General features: G+C 31.0%; 1 protein-coding gene across 3 annotated transcripts; it reads left to right on the plus strand.

Moving 5' to 3' along the window:
* Positions 1-1,300: 1,300 nt before the first annotated feature.
* LOC127737401 (uncharacterized) lies at positions 1,301-17,394 on the plus strand. Of its 3 annotated transcripts, XR_007999477.1 has the most exons (9): positions 1,301-1,394; positions 2,738-3,282; positions 3,917-3,953; positions 4,385-4,444; positions 4,782-9,973; positions 14,209-14,985; positions 15,223-15,259; positions 15,489-15,545; positions 15,863-17,394. XR_007999477.1 is itself a non-coding variant. In XM_052248053.1 (5 exons), exons 2-5 carry the CDS (start codon positions 14,443-14,445, stop codon positions 16,243-16,245), a joined length of 1,020 nt encoding a protein of 339 aa, XP_052104013.1. In that variant the 5' UTR covers positions 9,193-9,973; positions 14,209-14,442; the 3' UTR covers positions 16,246-17,394. The 3 variants fall into 3 exon arrangements, 2 of the variants coding, with proteins under 2 accessions (XP_052104013.1, XP_052104014.1); XM_052248053.1 differs by lacking the exons at positions 1,301-1,394; positions 2,738-3,282; positions 3,917-3,953; positions 4,385-4,444 and having other exon boundaries at positions 9,193-9,973; XM_052248054.1 differs by lacking the exons at positions 1,301-1,394; positions 2,738-3,282; positions 3,917-3,953; positions 4,385-4,444; positions 4,782-9,973 and adding an exon at positions 12,834-12,994.
* Positions 17,395-18,742: the final 1,348 nt, after the last annotated feature.

Raw genomic sequence — 18,742 nt, forward strand, 5'->3', positions numbered from 1 at the left:
ATGTACTCCATGTTTAAAATGAAGGTAAAAACTAACCAAACCAAAAGCGACCTAGGATATCAAACCATAATAATCAAAATAGAAAAAATAAAGAGACAATGACAAAGCAGAGAACTAAAACGTTTAAGTATAATCCTGTATATCTTTTTCTATTTTTTGGAAACAAAAATGTAAATCATAAGTAGTTCTAAGTATTTATCTGGTTATTCCGAAAATTATAAATACATCCATGTGTCATATCAACAGAAATAAAAATAGATGTATGTTAAATAAGATTTAAACTACTTTACTATTAATAGTTCTTTTCAAAATTTAATACTTTATACTGAAAATTCGCATTGTGTCATTGCATGAATGGCGGCACTTATATGTGTTTTAGTCTGAAATCTGGTTTAAATATATCCTTAGAAGGCCCCTTTGACTCGCGCTTGTTATTGCTGTTAGTTGTATGCGATATATATTATATTTTTTCTTAACAAAAGTTAGTTATGATTAGTTTCCTAGTGTTGTGACTAATCTTATAAGGAAAATAGTATCATTTCATTTTGCTGGCAGTAGATTTCCCTTTTGTCTACTTAACTCAGGTTGTCAACGTATATCTGTACCTATATATATTACAGGATTATACTTAAGCTTTACGTTAGTGTATATGTTTTATTGTGTATGATAAACTGCAGTTTGCATATATTTACAATATAAATATTTTTTTGAGCATTCTCGAAAAGGCGTTATGTTATTTTTTTTTCGTAAATTTGATGTACGGGGTTAGAGAATCCGAATTTCCTAGTAATACATTCGATATAATATAGATAACCTAGTTATTATTATTTTTACTCTGTTTGTTTAGATTTATTGTTATTTATTAATTTAAATCCAGTATATCACATTTTTATTATTATTATGTTTTTCCATTTCCAATCGATTAAGCGTAAGGGTAATACTAGTTCCTTGAACGAACGAACAATATATAAACGAACAAATAATACACGCCAGATTTTTTTTATCATTCGTTTGAAGGAAATTCCCTTCAATTGCGGATTATGTTCATTTTCGAATCATGTGCACACATGGAAACGAATGATAGCTCAACACATCTATTGCCAACTGTTGAATGTTATCAAAAAGTTTGAATACATGTACCACGTATAACTGTCTGTTTAGTTGAACATTTAGCAAGTTTAATATTAATATTAAAATAAAGGATTCCTACAATCTACACGTGTTACAAATTTTTAGATGAATTTTTGGCCTCTTCACTATAATGTTAATGTATGATAAATTTAAATCGGTGGAATATCCATATTAATAGCTATTTTTAGATGTATGTCATATACCATTCATCCGGCAAAATTTGAAATAGGACAAATGTAATACTGTTAGAAAGAAAAGGATCTGTAAGTAAATTATTTAATCATATTATCATTATACTTTATCATATATCATAATAATAATAATAATAATAATAATAATACAAATTATTATAATAGTAATTAAAACATGTCATAACCACACAAACAATCATTTACTCTTTGTATAGGCTACTGAATATTTCTTTGTTTGAGGATTTTCAGTTGGTCATTATTTCACAGACTTTCATTTTTGATAAAATATCCACCGATGTGTTGTCCAAAGTGATAAGAATAATTTTAGGATAATTATAAATAAATATTTCAGACCGTTTCTTATGACATGTTTGCTGTCGATTCTTTTGATATAGTGGAATACTCATTGTTATCTAGGAACCAAGGTTTACTTTTTAATGTGACGGTTCTCTTCTTAATGTTTGTTTAATGACCAACCGTACAGTGTGTTACTTCAATACGATGATTTACTCATTATTTTTCTTTTGGAGGGACTAACATAATACACGTATAAAATCATATTAACCTGTACATATATAGCGTTATTATTCATTCTATTATCAACAGAACAATTAAATATATAAAAAACAATTACTTAGTAATCCGGTTGAATGATTTTATTTCTACCACAATGAAGTTTTTATGAAACAAAGCATTTATTTTTCTGTTAAGTAAAGAATTAAAATTAAGACTAAACACTTTGTCATGCATAATGGAAATAGTTGCACGATTATTTGGATTTATTTATAACCTTTCAATTTAAATACAAATTGTATAACATATTTGTTGCATGCATGAAAGGCAATATAAATATAGATTCTACCACTGCATCGAGTGTGATACGATATTTATCCACTCGAGACAGTTAAATTTTCAAATTTAAAACGCGAGGCTCGCCGAGCGTTTTAAATATTTAAAATTTAACTGTCGAGAGTGGATAAATATTGTATTACACGAGATTTGGTGGTGGAATCTGTTTCTCTAATGATTTTTAAACAATACGCAGGCAAATTTATTCCTTCTTTTCGAATGATCTGCAAAAAAATGTGTTCTTTCTATGTGACGTCATCAGGCATGGTCGCCTTTTTTCATGCCGTCACAATAGGAAATTTAGAGGAAAGCAAGAAAATTCGACGTCATAATCGGATTTGAACCAATGAAGAACTGAGATCAAACGAACCACACGTTGATTAAATTTTTTTTATACAATAGGTGCAGAAAGGGATAAATTGACGAAGAATTAGAGAAATAAAAAATATAGAATTAAAAAACAAAGATTTTCCTTTGTTAATCAATATACTCCTCTGTAAAATATTTCCTATGTGTTGTTCTCATATCTAAAAATAATGCTATAACTCTATTTTTATTCATCACAGGAAGAAGGAAAAGGAAAAAGTCGGTCTTCTATTCTATTCTATTCGTTTTTGAATCATTTGATTAAATTCTTCCCTGTATAAAGTCCTGTGGATTCATTATGTCCTCACGTGAAGAATATTGCTCTAATCAATATTCAGAGAATATCAGTTCTGCTTATTGTACAGTTGTAAATTGTAAAACAAATATGGATACAAAAGAATATGCTGAAGACAAGCTTTTACCATTACCGTTCTCAACCAAAGATCATCATAAAACCGTCCTATCCTATCACAAACTGAAGATAAGTTTTATGTGTATGTTGGTACTGAATGCCTTACTGTTAGTGGTTGTGATAATCTGCATGCTGATGATTGTACCACACATCTCAACAATGGACAATAATACACCGCCACAGAGTCCAGATAAGTTCCAGGATAAGGATCACATGACATGTTTATCAATCAAGAATAAACTAACCAGACTCTACAGAAACGGTCAAATGGTAGAGAATGTGAAAGATGGCGATATATGTTCTATGGAAGATCTCATGGACTCTTTCATCCAAGTAAGTATGTCAGTAATTGTAAAAATGCGTAATGCAAAAACGTACGAAGGCATGAACTTGTATAAAAATCCTATGGCAGATCTACGCGACTCCTTCATGCAAGTAAGTAAGCTATTAATTGTATAAATGTCCTATGTAATTTCAACTAGTATACTTTACAACAAGTGTTCAGGTGCTAACATCTACATCATTTGGTCTCTGGTGGACTGTTGTCTTATTGGCAATCATACCTCATTTTTTTTAATTTTTTATATCAATGGAAGATCTACTATATTCTTTTATACAGAGTTAATGAGTCAATAATTGGTTAACACAATGATAAGAATAAAATTCGTAAAATAACTTATATAAGGTTTCCATGTTCTATATATCATATAAAACATAGAAGGAAAATGTTCATACATCTTTAATAGTTCGCCATTGTAGTTCTTGGGTAGTATTTCTCATCTTTAGTTTTCTTGTAGTGTGTTTTGGGCTGTTCGTTCCTTTTTGTCTGTTCGTTCAGCCATGTTGTTGTCCTACAATTTTTGGTTGCTCTTCGTCCTGGTATCTTCTAACCTTTATTACAGACACAGAGATTATCGTATTACAATAATTTACCATAAATCTAGCGATACTTTTATTGCTTTTTTAGCATGTTGAAGATGCAATGCAAAAGGAAAAATCAAACGGTAAGTTCAATATCAGAACATTATCAAATGAAAGTTATCGTAAATCAAATTATGTTGCATGGCTTTACCACGATCAGAACTAAAACCACACAATACACTTAAAAAGGGTCATTAGGGTGAAGGGTATAATAAATACATTGTATGTAAGCACTGGATGATCTGAAAACATACCATCACATCCATACTAATAATGTAAAACAGACTAGGGGATCAATTCAACAACTGATACATGAAATAAGAGGATCATTTTATTGGTTGTAAAAAACATATTTTACCTGGTCTACATTAAAGAAAGTCTTTAAGAGAGTACAAAGAAAAACCTAAAATCAAATAAAGAAGACGAGACTGCAATACATATTGTATACAATTATAAACTCAAAAACAACTTGTTTTTCTATATTTAAATTTACAAATTGTTTTATATGTTACAGTTTCTGCTGCATTCCATTTAGTGACAAATAACACATATACTGACAGATGCCAAGACAGCAGTAAGTGTTTTGTAATTGATTTCTGTAATTTGATCACATGATAATGTACATCATATATTTCCAAAAACCATAAAGTTGTTGGCATCATAGAATACAATCATATAAAAATAAGGAGATGTAGTATGATTGCCAATGAGACAACTTTACACCATAGACCAATTAAAATGTTAGCAATTAATTATAGGTCTAAGTAAGTATACTTAATTAAAACAACCATTCATGTCTGTATTGACATATTCATGAAATAGCAAATTTCAGCTTGTATTTGTAAGATTTTGTAAACCTTTTTAACGTCATCTCGGTATGAGTTTATGTATGGTATTTTTACGTTTTACAGAAACGTTACATTGCTTGAAGAATTGGAATATATCGATGAACACAACAAAAATCTCAGTGAAAGATGAAAGTATTGTAGTACCTTCCGCTGGAGCGTATTTCTTGTACAGTCGTGTTGTCATTAATGCCAAAGTTAACAGTCATCTGAATGAGATGGAAACAATCACCCATTCAATCCGATATAGTAACACAGGACACCATTTCTCGGACTTAGAAACAAGTATGGTTAAATGTGGTGTCATTAAAAATACAATGAGCCATATCAGTTACATTGAGAAGATACAGTTCCTTGAGAAAGACAGTCAAATTAAAATAGCTCTAGACTTCCCAAAAGACGTTGTAATGCAACCCTCTGTTAATTCGGGTGCTTTTGGAATGTTTAAACTTTGAAACTGTTTAACAGAGAGGTGAATTTTTGATAAAGCCCCTATGATTGCCCCTTGAATTCGAAAAAAAAGTATTATGATACTATAACATCTACCAATTTGATCTCATTTTGAGATTTTGTCCCGCTTCATATTAAGATTTGAGACAAGGCCTTGACCAAAAAGGTATTTTTCTTAAAGATGCATCATAATAATATGCATTCATGAATAAAATATCCTTTTTGGGTAGAGCATTAACTCATATCTAAGTTTGCCAAAAATAATCCTTATCAATTTCGACATATCTATATCGTCATAGTGATATCACAATTGACATGTTTGTTATAATTACAAATTACAGCTTTCCAAAACATTTTTTTAGAAGACATAATGATCGGTAGGAATACTGTGTTTAAATTGTTCGATGATGGTTCTTTGCTTTAAAACGTACAGACGCAAATAGTTCATGCGTGTTCAGAACGAGAACAAACTAATAATGCAAACAATAGATGGGATGTGCATGGTTGGGTTCGACCGAGATGAAAGGCGGGAACTTTGGATTACCACTGGAAAATGAGTGTATGTTCGGTTGGATCAATAATTTTGCCTTTGCAAAAGGATTCTTGTAAACGTCCAGAGGATGGGGCCACATTCTGCACGAAGCATCGGAATTACGTCCACATTCCGACCGGTCGTGTCTGCTTATTTGTATATACATTCCACACAGACAAACTGACACCCCATTTTAGCAAGGGTTTTACTGCTGGAACCGGTCACGTCTAACGGATAAGCATATGTGTATTCCTTATTGAACCTTTTAGGTCCTGTGATAAGAATAATATAACCAAAACTTTATTTTAATCGCTGACTTTCTCACATAAACTTTCTTTTCACGTTTTGTTGAATGTTTGATGAGATAGTTTGAAACAAGTTTGAAGTGACATATATATTTAAAGGTTTTCCAGGCTATTGACACAAAGTGAATACTACAAACGATCACGAAAGTAACAATAAATAATGGCTGTAAATGTATCGTCGCATTCTTCGTTTTTTAATCGCAACAACATGAAAATATTGTGTATCCTAAATTTGCGTAAAGCATAACACTTAGAACATTGTGGTTTTATTTGGGAAAGGAAAAAGGAGGGGTGGGGGGTATTTTTTGTTGTTGCAATCCAGCTGCAGCTATCGAGCATAGGACGGTATGATAATGTCAGCAGGTAAAGTATTTTTGTCTCCATTCGGTTACTGTTAGCATTTTTGGATACAGTATTATTGATAAAGTCGTTTTACTTGTAGCTTATTTTTGTTTGCTTTCTTTGTGCTGTATTAAAGGGTAAACAGTGATTTCTTTTTATGTGAAGGCACTTGTGATATAGTACTTGACACATGTACTAATGTATATTGTATATGAGTAAAAACTTGTTTATTGCTGGCAACAGTTTGTTTACCTCTAGACCTGATGTCGATTGTTTTCAGTCCAATAGGAGTATGTCTCATTGACCCATCATACCCCACATCTCCTGCTTCTGAATATCGAAAATTATATATTTAGCTTTTATACTTCCAGAAATATAGTCAATTAAACATTTGTGAAATAGGTCTATAATTCGATAGAATGTGTGTAAAAGGCGGCGAAAAATATGATTGTTTTTTGGCAACAAACACTTTCGTTTTAAAATCGTTTAAAGTGATGTATGAAAAAAGATATGAAAAAATAAGATTTTGCAGCATGACGCCGTCACGATGTTAGAACGATTATTTTGTCGTTTGGACCTTTATTTACGCTTCATTTCAAGACTTATTAATTTCTACTGAAAAACGGAATACGGCGACCACTCTTATTTTCATATCATTAAAACGGAAATGTAAACAGCAATAACATAACAATCTTCGAGAAAAAGCAATTTAAAGTGAATAAATGTATATTTGTCGCCGTATTTTACACAAATTATGTTCAATGAGCCATTTTATAAGTTTTAGTTGACTGTATTTCTGGAAGTATAAAATATACATAAATTCAGATGCAGTTCAGCGAGTTCTTAATGCATATAATTACATAATATATTTTATACATAAATTATAGATTCATTCACTCAGTGTGCGTTTTGGGTTGAAATTTAAGCCTCTTATATCGAAAAAGGTAATTTCCCTATCAAAGATATTTTTCGTTGAATCGTTATATAAATAGATACTTCCTATTCTGTATTTTTAAACAAGGTCAAAAGATTAACACCTGAAGTAACATTACCCGTTTCTGTTCCAATAATCAGACCATTGGGACATGTAATATAAAAACGAAAATTAAATGACTCACCGGAAAAGATAAATCTATATGTACTCATCATGAGAATTGTGTATTTCTATAGAACCCAATCATAGCGTGTATAGACGTAAAGTAATTTCCAGTTTTTATTTAAAAAAATACGATAAAGATCAAATATATAACATAAAATCAGAATATCATCAAATCGAGACAATCACTCAAATCACAGATACATTTGATGTTCAAGTTTGCAAGTACCAAATGAGATTAATACATTACTAAGTTACTATATCTTGTAACTATATCTTTTGTCATAATTATTAAACTCTACAATTCATGTTTTATATGCTTTTCAATTTGACTATAATCTCTTCATATATGTATTTGCTTGAATTTTTCACACAAAAAAAATAGTAAATGATTAGTTTTAATGAGAATCTCTTGACAGGTCATCACCAAAAACAAAATTGTTAAATTCGTGACCTAGATTGTCAAGAGGTTCTTATTAAAATACTACACTACGGACAGTGGCAGATTCAGGGGGGGGGGCGTAGAGGGGTACGCCCCTTTTGATTAGAAAATATCACAATTTTTACCATAAAATCGTCCAAACAATTCGCCTCTCTACGCTCTGCAGTTTTTCTTCAAGTTTAAGGAATAACACCCCCCTTTCAAAAATCAAAGTACCGACCGCTGACATACAACTGGTACGTCATTTAGTACATATCTATTACTGTAAAATTCTTCTAATATACTTAGCCTACATCAGAACTATATTATCGAAGTTCATTTTCAATACGGTTTAGTTTATTTTAAAGTTACAGTACTAAAAAAGTAGCTGTATACTTGTTCACTTACAGGCAACTTTATGTGGAAAATTAAATCTGTGTAAGCATATGAGTTTTCCCTGAGTAGGAAGATTAATATAAAGCTCCAGGGTTCACTTTCTCCTTTTTTCTCAAAATCCAGTATGAAAATAAGTTTTCTTAAGAGACTCTTACATATGCATGAAAATGTATATGCAAGTACATTATTCAGTGCAAATTAATTCAAAGATGTGTCTTTAATTTGTTTACCCAATTACATGTGTGTATATATATTATATATGAATCTGTTATGTCATACATGTTTCTGTCGCATATCCAAATTGTACCGACTGACATGTAACCTTGTGTGAGTGCTTTACATTAGTTTGAACTACCTGTAACAGCAGCTATCTAGGAAGAAAACAAAGAGAAAACACACTGATTACCTGAAGATTATGACTCAGAAAGACATTGTGGTTTGAGGTGAAGACTGTAATATCCGGTGTGGTCTGTGGTGAGGACAGTACGATTTACATGTACTTTAATCACCGAACAGTTTATAATGCCATCATATAAAGTATTATGATACGCCATTTTTATTATTTTAAATCAAATATTTTTTACTGTATAACATGTATATAGGGTAAATAATAATCAAATATTTTTGTAGATTTTATTTCTTTGTAAAATAAAAATTCAATATTTGCCGACGTGTAAATTTTCTTTCTTTAACAAATTTACCTTAAAAGTAGAGTAACAACAATATCATTGCGTCATAAAAAAAAGCATGGATTTAAATTTGAAGTTTTTTGACAATTTTATACGCTTTCTATACAAATGTTTACCTATTTTGAAAGAATGCAAGGGGACATAAGTGATATTTTAGAAAATAAAAGATATCAATACATTATTTTTCAGTTATAGTTCAAAGAACCAAAGTTGTATGCACATTTTTACCAAAATCTGTGACATACCCTATTTAATGTACCTATTTGTGAGCAAATTACTTTGACGTCATCAATGAGTTTCATTAATTGACCCCAAAAATGACCATTTAGACACAGTTTTTGGAGTTATAAAATATTAGCAATAGCCCTCGCAGAAATATTTTATATCTAATATTTTTAGACAAGGTCATTGCTATTTTTTTTACTTAAAGCACAAATAAGAAGGTTCTCAAATTGGACAGCACTTTCGTTATGTCTGAAAGCCTATCGTGTAGTATTATTAATAGCATGGATCCGAAGTAATTTTAGGGCCTTAATTTTAGAAAGAAAATGAATACCTACGATAAGTGGAACATAATCGGCTATTACAATAATTCTATACAATGATATCTTATATTTAACTACTTTTTGAAACATTCACACTGTCACAAACCATTAAAGCACTACAAGGTGTTATGTTTTTATAAACGATTAAAATATGGTACTGTGTCAGAATTGCTGCCAAGAAACTGTATGTGTAATCAGAAAATGAGGTTATGTTGATATGAAGTGCAATGTCTTGTGATTTCTCGGTCGTTATTCTGTGGTTTAGTTAGGCTTTTCTTTGTCTTCCTATTATAATACTTTCATATATTGTGATTTCATTCCGTCACATCGAATTTGATATAAGAGATGTTTTAGCAAAATGTCTCGCATCATTGCTAACCTTATTACACACATATTAGAAGTCGGAATAATAAACTAAAACTGACATTTAGAATACAGATTAAAGGACAAGGATTAAGTCATTAGAACAGTGCATTAAAAATGTAAGTAAACTAATAATGAAATCATATAATATTATAATAATAACGATAAATGCTAGTAGTCTGTTGTTATTTATGTATTATTGTCATTTTGTTTATTTTCTTTGGTTACATCTTCTGACATCAGACTCGGACGACTTCTCTTGAACTGAATTTTAATGTGCGTATTGTTATGCGTTTACTTTTCTACATTGGCTAGAGGTATAGGGGGAGGGTTGAGATCTCATAAACATGTTTAACCCCGCCGCATTTTTGCGCCTGTCCCAAGTCAGGAGCCTCTAGCCTTTGTCAGTCTTGTATTATTTTTAATTTTAGTTTCTTGTGTACAATTTGGAGTTTAGTATGGCGTTCATTATCACTGAACTAGTATATATATTTGTTTAGGGGCCAGCTGAAGGACGCCTCCGGGTGCGGGAATTTCTCGCTGCATTGAAGACCTGTTGGTGACCTTCTGCTGTTGTCTGTTCTATGGTCGGGTTGTTGTCTCTTTGACACATTCCCCATTTCCATTCTCAATTTTATGTGGCTTTGCCGTACTAAGTTACCCAGGTGTACTAAAGCTAATTCGACTTATGTGTTAATATAAAAAAAAAGTGTGATGCATCTTATTGTATTCAACCTGTCACTTGAGTTATAAAATTTGTCATACATGTAGTTGATATGGAAAATTATAAACATCGGGAATTTCCACGTGCATAAATGAAGGTTTCATACACACACAAGTCCACTGTTTAAATAAAGTAAGTAAAAACATTTGAAGTAGAAAGAATATTAGATCAATATTAAATGTTTCTTTGTTTGTCATAAGAATTGTTTAATGCTAAAAGCAAGTTTTTTTGTAGACCACCAATAAATACACCATGCATTGTGGAAACATTACTTTCGTTTCATGTTATTAGTTTCAATCAGACCGTTAGTTTTCTCTTTTGTATTGTTTCTCTTTTTTTTTTTTTTTTTTTGATCCAGTGCCGTTTAAAGCTTACTATACGATACGGATTTTAGACATTGTTGAACCCATACAGTGACCTTTAGTTGCTTAAAATCATCTTTGTCCTTTAGGTTTTTTTTTCGCGGAAAGTTGTCTCATTGGCTATCATTCCACATCGTCTTGTGTTTATATTAATACTTTGAAAATTTTTACATATGCACCTATTGGTCATCGTTATTTTAGAAATATTCATTCAACCTTAAAACATTAATATATAAAATTATTAAATACAGTGTAATTAAAGAACATATCAGTACGCATGGCAGTAAGTGTTCTAATGCTGTTGTATGTGTGTACAATTAAATAATTTCCATAATTTGGATTATACACGAACGAATAATGCAAAAAGAATTCATAATTGTTATAAAAGATATGTAATTTTGTTTTGGATGCATAGAGTATTGGGTTGTTGTGTCGTTTGTGTTTACCCCACATCTATAATTCATATTATGATATATTATCACCATATAACAACTTATTTTTATTATATGACTATAAATTTTCTTTTTTCTCATTGGCTGAAAACATAGGAAATCTTCTTTGATAAAACATTATATTCACCGCGGCAAAAATCACGAGAGGTTAATGAGGTATAGATTTATGACGTCAGGTAATTCCCGTTTTTTTTTCTTCTTGTTTTCGTTGGGTTTTTTTTCTCTTCTTCTTTGTTCTTGTTTTCGGTGTTTTTTTTTTTAGTAAACTTTTAAATTATTGAATACTTCAACTTATGAAAAAGCACACGATTTATTTAGTATATGAGCAGATACTATAAAATTGGAGAAGGATAAAAAAAGCATATGATAAAACAATTGTTGACTTTTGATTTCAGTTGATACAATGATTTATCAACCACAGAGATATGACAGTCACCCTCGGCCATTGGCCTCTGTGAATATCATATCTCTGGGGTTGATAAATCATTGTATCATCAAAAGTCAATAATTATATACTATATGTTTTGATAAGTTCGGTTTCAAACGACCCCCTCCCCCCTTTTTTTTTATAAACACAATCAACAAAGAATTAAACGTAGATTTGCTTCTATGAAAGGTATCATTAACCTTTTCCCTATGTCAAATTGTTAGTTGAGTCGCGATACCGTAAAAACAAAACTGAATAAGGGGCATTTCTTGGCGCATTAACTATTTTTAAACTGTGTATTCTAATTAATACATATTGTATTATACAACGAAAAAGGAGGAGGAACAGCTTGACCCTATCTTTTTTCACTCAAGTGGTCAAAATCACGAAAAAAATACATAAAATGAAAATGATTTCAGTGCTATACTTCGCAGTTAAAATACTTTAGTGATAAATTTTCCAAATTATTTTTGGGTAAAATTTTGAACAGAAGGACATCCTTAACCAAAACGAATTAGTATCTTGTACAAGAAACATGCCTTTACTACATATATAGTTAAGAATGTCATTTATGTCAGATAGATTAATATTCACATTTTGACAAAATCTTTCAAAATTGCAGTACTGAGGCATTTTTAGACCGTTAAGATTAGAATGCATGTTAATTAATTCGACATAATGTAGTTACTGTTACTGTAAGAGTGCATTGGAATTGCGATACTGTAAATTTTAGTGAACTGTTTGAAAGAAGCCCTTGTGTGAAATTACTTAAGGAGAAATTGACCCTACAACTTAGTTTCATTTACGTATCTATTAACTCGGAGATATTTGTAGACATCATAATTAAAGTTTTGGCTTGATTCTCAAAAGAAATTACGTTCAAGGGAACATAATTTGTATTATATATTATATTGCGAGACGTATATCAAGCAAAGATAGATTACATTACCTGGTGATTGAAATGAAATTTAACTATATTTATATACCCGGATAAAAGAAACGTCCTTGGCTTACATTACTGTTTACATTTATTATAACATACGGCTGCTTAGCAGGTCGTAACGATTTCAGAAAATCAAGGGACGTCTTTGTCTCTTAATTTCAAAACATTACCAACTGCTGAAGCACTAGTTTGTGTTATTTGATTTGAGTATAGGAATAACCCCCTATAGCAAGTAAGTTTTTTTTTCTGAGTTCTTCCCGTAGTTAATATTATGACTGCTAAATGTTTACATATTAATTCAGGTGAACAATTGTGGTTTTACAGCTGATCATACACTCCAAGTACACTCTGTACGAGAGACTTTGATTCATTTAAATCTTATGGATATTAATATAAAAATCAGAAGTGCAAACAAAAACATAGAAAAAGCTAAATATTTCAATGTGTAACATTTCATTTTCTATTATTCTTTATAAATTCTCTCCAATATATAAATTTAGGACACGATCTATTTTCCTAGTATTTATTTCATTTAAGGACACTTTTTAAAACTTTATTGCGTCTTAAAAATAATCCTTGCTTCAGGAGGGTTCTGTTAGGATCTTAAAATAGTAGGTCCTATTTCTATATGAAATCAAATTATTATTATACTAATAGAGGGCACAAAACTTCAACATTATTGTGATATATTTAATGGCATATTTAGAGTATTGATAGTAAAAACTGAAGATCAAGAATATTCCATTGCCAAAATTCTATCAGAAGTGACACAAATGTACGTGTCTTTTGCAACACATTAACTCTTTAAGGGAGATTGACATCCTCCAATCAATTTTATTTTCCAAAGCACGTAAATTTCCAATGTTGTATCAAGATATTGTTAAGGTTCTTTTAGGTATATAATTTACACTCTATTTAAAGTTTACTAGATTTGATTAATTTCCCGATTTTGTCCATTTGAGTGAGACATATATCGAGAAAGTGGCCATACAGAGTTCGTGTGCTTAATCCAAAAGGCACTTGAAATTATTATCATGATTTGTTTTATGTTTGATTATCTTCAGAATTCACATAGATTCAATTCATTAGAAGGGATGATTTTGAACATTGAATTGTCATTTCATTATGATTACTGTTTGTCTTAGAATGGATAATTTTGAACATTGAAATGTCACTTCATTATGATTACTATTTGTCTTAGAATGGATTATTTTTAACATCGAATATTGCTACTTCATCATCAGTATCTAGTTTTAATTTCAACAAGATTAATAATTACATTTTATATCTTATATGCAGCTCTAATCGTTCGTCGTTCAAGACTATATAACGTTACTAAATCAAGCATATTATATATATTTAAATGGTTATTTGTATTTCAGTTCCTACATGTGTACCCTATATATAAAATATAACTCTGAAATTAAATCCTCAATCTTTTTTCAGTCAAATACGGAAGGGAATATATGTCTCCGGAAGAAAAAAATAACTTGATCAAGTAGTGATGTAACAATAAGACATTTAAGACCAATTGAAACGAGAACGATATACAGACCAATGAATACTTGACAACAAAAATATACGCCGGAACCCCCACAAATCACATTTTCTGGAATACTTAATATAGACTGTTTCTACTAATAAAAGATAATACTTAAATAGTGTTTTTATAAAATTAAAATGGGATCACGTGGCAAGTGTCGACTAACGTCAGAATCTTCACAAGTATCAATGTGTCAAAATTGTGAGAACCCATATTGTGAAGTTACAGACCTAGTGCCAGATTTAGGACCAAGAAGAATGACAAAACAGAGTATTTCAGAAAGTTTGTTGGTTCCGTCTCAATACCACGAGTTTCAAAAACAATATTCCGAAATTGTGCTTTCATATCATAAACTAAAGATAAGTTTCACTGTTATGCTGATCTTGAATGCAATATTACTGGTGGTTGTTATCACGTGTATGGTGTTCATCATCCCTCACATATCACCAAACAAGGTATCTAACTCAAATGGAAATGATAAACCAGACAAGCCAACAAACCTTCCAAGAACTGGTGAGTTAGTAACATCTTCAGTGACTCCTCCAATAAAGGATTCAAGCGTTATTGCTTGTCAATATATTAAAAACAGTCTTGGTCGAGTCTACATCAATGGTCAAAAGGTGGATGAAATTAATGGAAAGATGTGTGCTGTCGAGGATTTACTAGATTCTTTGAAGAAGGTAACGCAAGCTTGTGAATACTAAGTTTTTTTTTTTATTTTTTAAAATTAAAGCGAAAAGTTAACATGATTAGATAAGTGTGGGTCGTAAAACAAAAAATAGTGATGCGATAAAAAATTTTTTTTTTTTTTTACGAAATATAGTTTCATATGGTACGGTCTGTTAGATACGAGTAAATGACACAAAATAATATTATCATACTTATGTATAGTTGTTTACTTTCTTTTTCTTTTTCAGTACATAGAGTCTTGGGTAGATAAAAAAAGAATCAAAGGTACAATATCTTCTATTTTATCGATTGTTTTTAATATATGATTTATTTAATCAATTCTTTTTTTTTTTAATTTGCATTCTACTAAATATTCGTGATAATGAAACGGTCTAATGGTTGATACATTCAGCTTTGGAAACGTTAAATTTTCGAATTGTACAAACAATATTGTACCAGACGTAAGATATTGAAAGAAGACGAAATAATCAGGTTTTTTTTTCTTTGATTACAGCTGCTGTTCATTTTACATCAGATACCACAGATTTAACAAGATGCAAAAGAGATTCAAGTAAGTGATAACACAAGTACTTTAGAACAACTGACCTAGTTTGCTAATCTTTTTGAAAATTATCTTTGCATCTGGTGGAATGTCTTATTACGTAACTTAGCTCATGTGAAAAAAACCTTGCTTCTATCTATATTATATATAAGTATCAAACCCGAAGGGATATATCTACCACCAGACAAAAATGTCGTCTTATTTTTTCTATCAATACAACGAAATAAAGATATCTGTATCTTTTTTCCTGCTAAAAAAAATACTATAGTTCCTTTTCTTCGTAGTAATATATGTAATGTACACATTGGGTATATTTTCTATTGCAGAATTACTTCGATGTTTGAAAAATTGGCAAGAAAAGTGGGGTACAAGTAAAATAAATGTGAACGAGGAGGGTATAATCGTGCCAAAAACAGGGATATATTTTATATACAACAGAGTGACCATAACAATGAATGTAAAAAATGCCACTGTTATTGGTGACATTGAGCACATCTTACGTCACAGCAATACTGGTAGTAACTTCAAAAATATTGAATCCAGCAAAATTGCATGTGTATCAACAAACGGAGTATTGCATCACGTTAGTTATATAGAAAAAGTTCATCACTTCCTGCAAGGTGATGAAATCATGGTTGCGCTTAAAACACCATCACAAAGCAAGACGTCTATTCAGAGTACCAGCTCGTTTGGAATGTTTCAGCTTTAACAGATTTAATTGAAACTCTTCAGCAATCTAGATACACTGTTAAGTGTAACAGATATCTGATAAAAATGACAACATCCAGGTCATTCGTATATATTTGACATACCAAGGCGTATTAAACCTTCAATGACAAGCCTTGTATCCAACACTAAAGCTGTGTTTGTAATAAAATTACGATATACCGCTCAGTGTATGATAGAAAAGAGACACTACTGAAGCGTTTGACATACCGACTCTTTTTACAATTACTCTAACGTTCAAGTTTTACTGAATGTTCATAACTTATTATATAGGTATTCTTTTGGTGAACATTGTTGCATGATCACGTAGACATTCGAAGCGTACGTTCACTTAACACGAACACCTAGCAATATGCTTCTTGTTGGAGCATTATGATACACAAATCTCATCGAAATAGCTGTACAAATGTAAATATGTATATGAAATAATACAAATGTACAAAAATGTATATATGTAAAGTTTCTGTTAAACTGTAAAATGCACATTGAGTTTACTCATATGAGTCTTATCAACAAAGAAGCATTTGTTTTATGTGCCAGTATAAACGTTATATCTGTGATAATCTTATGATATTGTGTTCAGTTATGCCATATGTAAATTTTTTATATAAAAATGTCCTCATTTAAATCTTTATGGACATTATTTGATAATAATGTAACTATCTATACTTCATTTTGATCTCTCATGTAACTAGTCAATGTGAAACATCGGCAATAGTGACATACGATGTTTGAATTGCGTTTTTTATATATACATTAAGGGACGACCATTTGATTTCGGGAGGGTGAAGAGGAGGGCGGCAGAAGGATTTTGAAAAAAATATCCTGACCTGATAAGAACTGAACAAAATAATCTTGCCCAAGGCAGATCGATAAAGAATACCTTCTGTCAACAAAATATAAGACATAGATGTGTTCAAAAGTCAAAATAAAACAAGCTAAAACAAATATCCTGCCCGACCCCCAAAAATCAAACGGTCGTTGTCTAATATCGTATTGTAATAATGCTTTTACAGTATGAATTCATTTGAATTGTTGCTCAAATGGTTAACCACATATCTGTAACATATCCTGACCAGGGATGAAATTTGTAATATATTTGTTATGTGAAAGAAATAAAATAACAAAGTGATACATTTGTAGTGTTACCATTAAGTTATGATGATAAATCAACCTTACCGATACTCATTTCTCCACCAATGTAATAAAAAAAAGCCATTGTGATTTTATTCATACATTAAAAGATTGTAATTTAAGATGTCATATATTTAAGTAATAAAAGTCTATGAGAAAATATTCTTTACGAAATAACGAAATAAAAAACGATAAAGGAGCAAATGCATGTAAGTTAAACAAGTGGAAATTGCATTTTGTCATCGGCACATTTCTTAACTAATTTTAGTTCAAAATGTGATATCAAGAAAAAGATACCAAAAGGATATTCAAACTCATAAGTCGAAAACAAACTGACAATGCCATGACGAAAAACGACGAAAAGACGAACCCCACCAAAACCGGGGGTGATCTCAGGTGCTACGGAAGTGTAAGCAGATCCTGCTCCACATGTGGTATCCGTCGTGTTGTCATATAATTTCGTAGGTCACATTTCGAGGAAATGAGGACAGGATAGTGGTTACGACAATTAGAATATATCCGTCGTCATCTAAGAAACAGATATTCCATAACGGTCAACCAATTTTGTGATGGCGTCCATAAAATTTGTTAAGGGATGATTTCAATTTCACCACTTGGAACTCTTGGTTTAATAGCTTCTTTTTAAGCAGCAACTTATCATAATATATATACAAAAATATTTTGAAAAAAGATCTTTACATTTTAAACAGTATGATAATAAGGTGACGTGGTATGGTTGGTAATGAGTCAACAATCCAGCAGAGACCAAAAGACAAGGATGTAAACAAACTACAGGTCACCGTACTATCTTCAATAAAGAGAAAAACCCAGCTAGTTTATAAAGCCCCGGCACAACAAAATGTGAAACAATTCTAAAGAGAAAACAACGGCCTGATTTAAGCCTGTAACCATAAAATCGAAAACGACAATCAATCACCACAGTCTACTGGTTTTAAAAAGGCTCAAACGGAATTTGATAGGGTTGTAGATCTTTATGAGCAGTCAACCATCACCCTAACTTGTGACAATGGCAAAACTGTCAAACATTAGAACAAACTGTAAACATCCTTTTTTTTAGAGCTGAAGATACCGAGGGAACAATAAAAAAAACCAAAAAGTCTTAAGCTTTAAGCAACATTTTTTAAAAGCGGCGCATGCTGATATACGCCACTTAATGGACAATTGTTTAGCTTAGTGAGATTTTCAATTAATTGCTACCTCAAAGCTCCCAATGATAATTATCCACAACACCCAAGCTATATGTACTTGACATGAAACGACCAGAAGCTCTAACAGTATAAATAGGCGTTTGATAGGAAACTGCTACGGGAAAATACCATTGTAAC

Source organism: Mytilus californianus, unplaced genomic scaffold (genome assembly GCF_021869535.1).
Source record: "Mytilus californianus isolate M0D057914Y unplaced genomic scaffold, xbMytCali1.0.p SCAF_4, whole genome shotgun sequence".
NCBI lineage: Eukaryota > Metazoa > Mollusca > Bivalvia > Mytilida > Mytilidae > Mytilus > Mytilus californianus.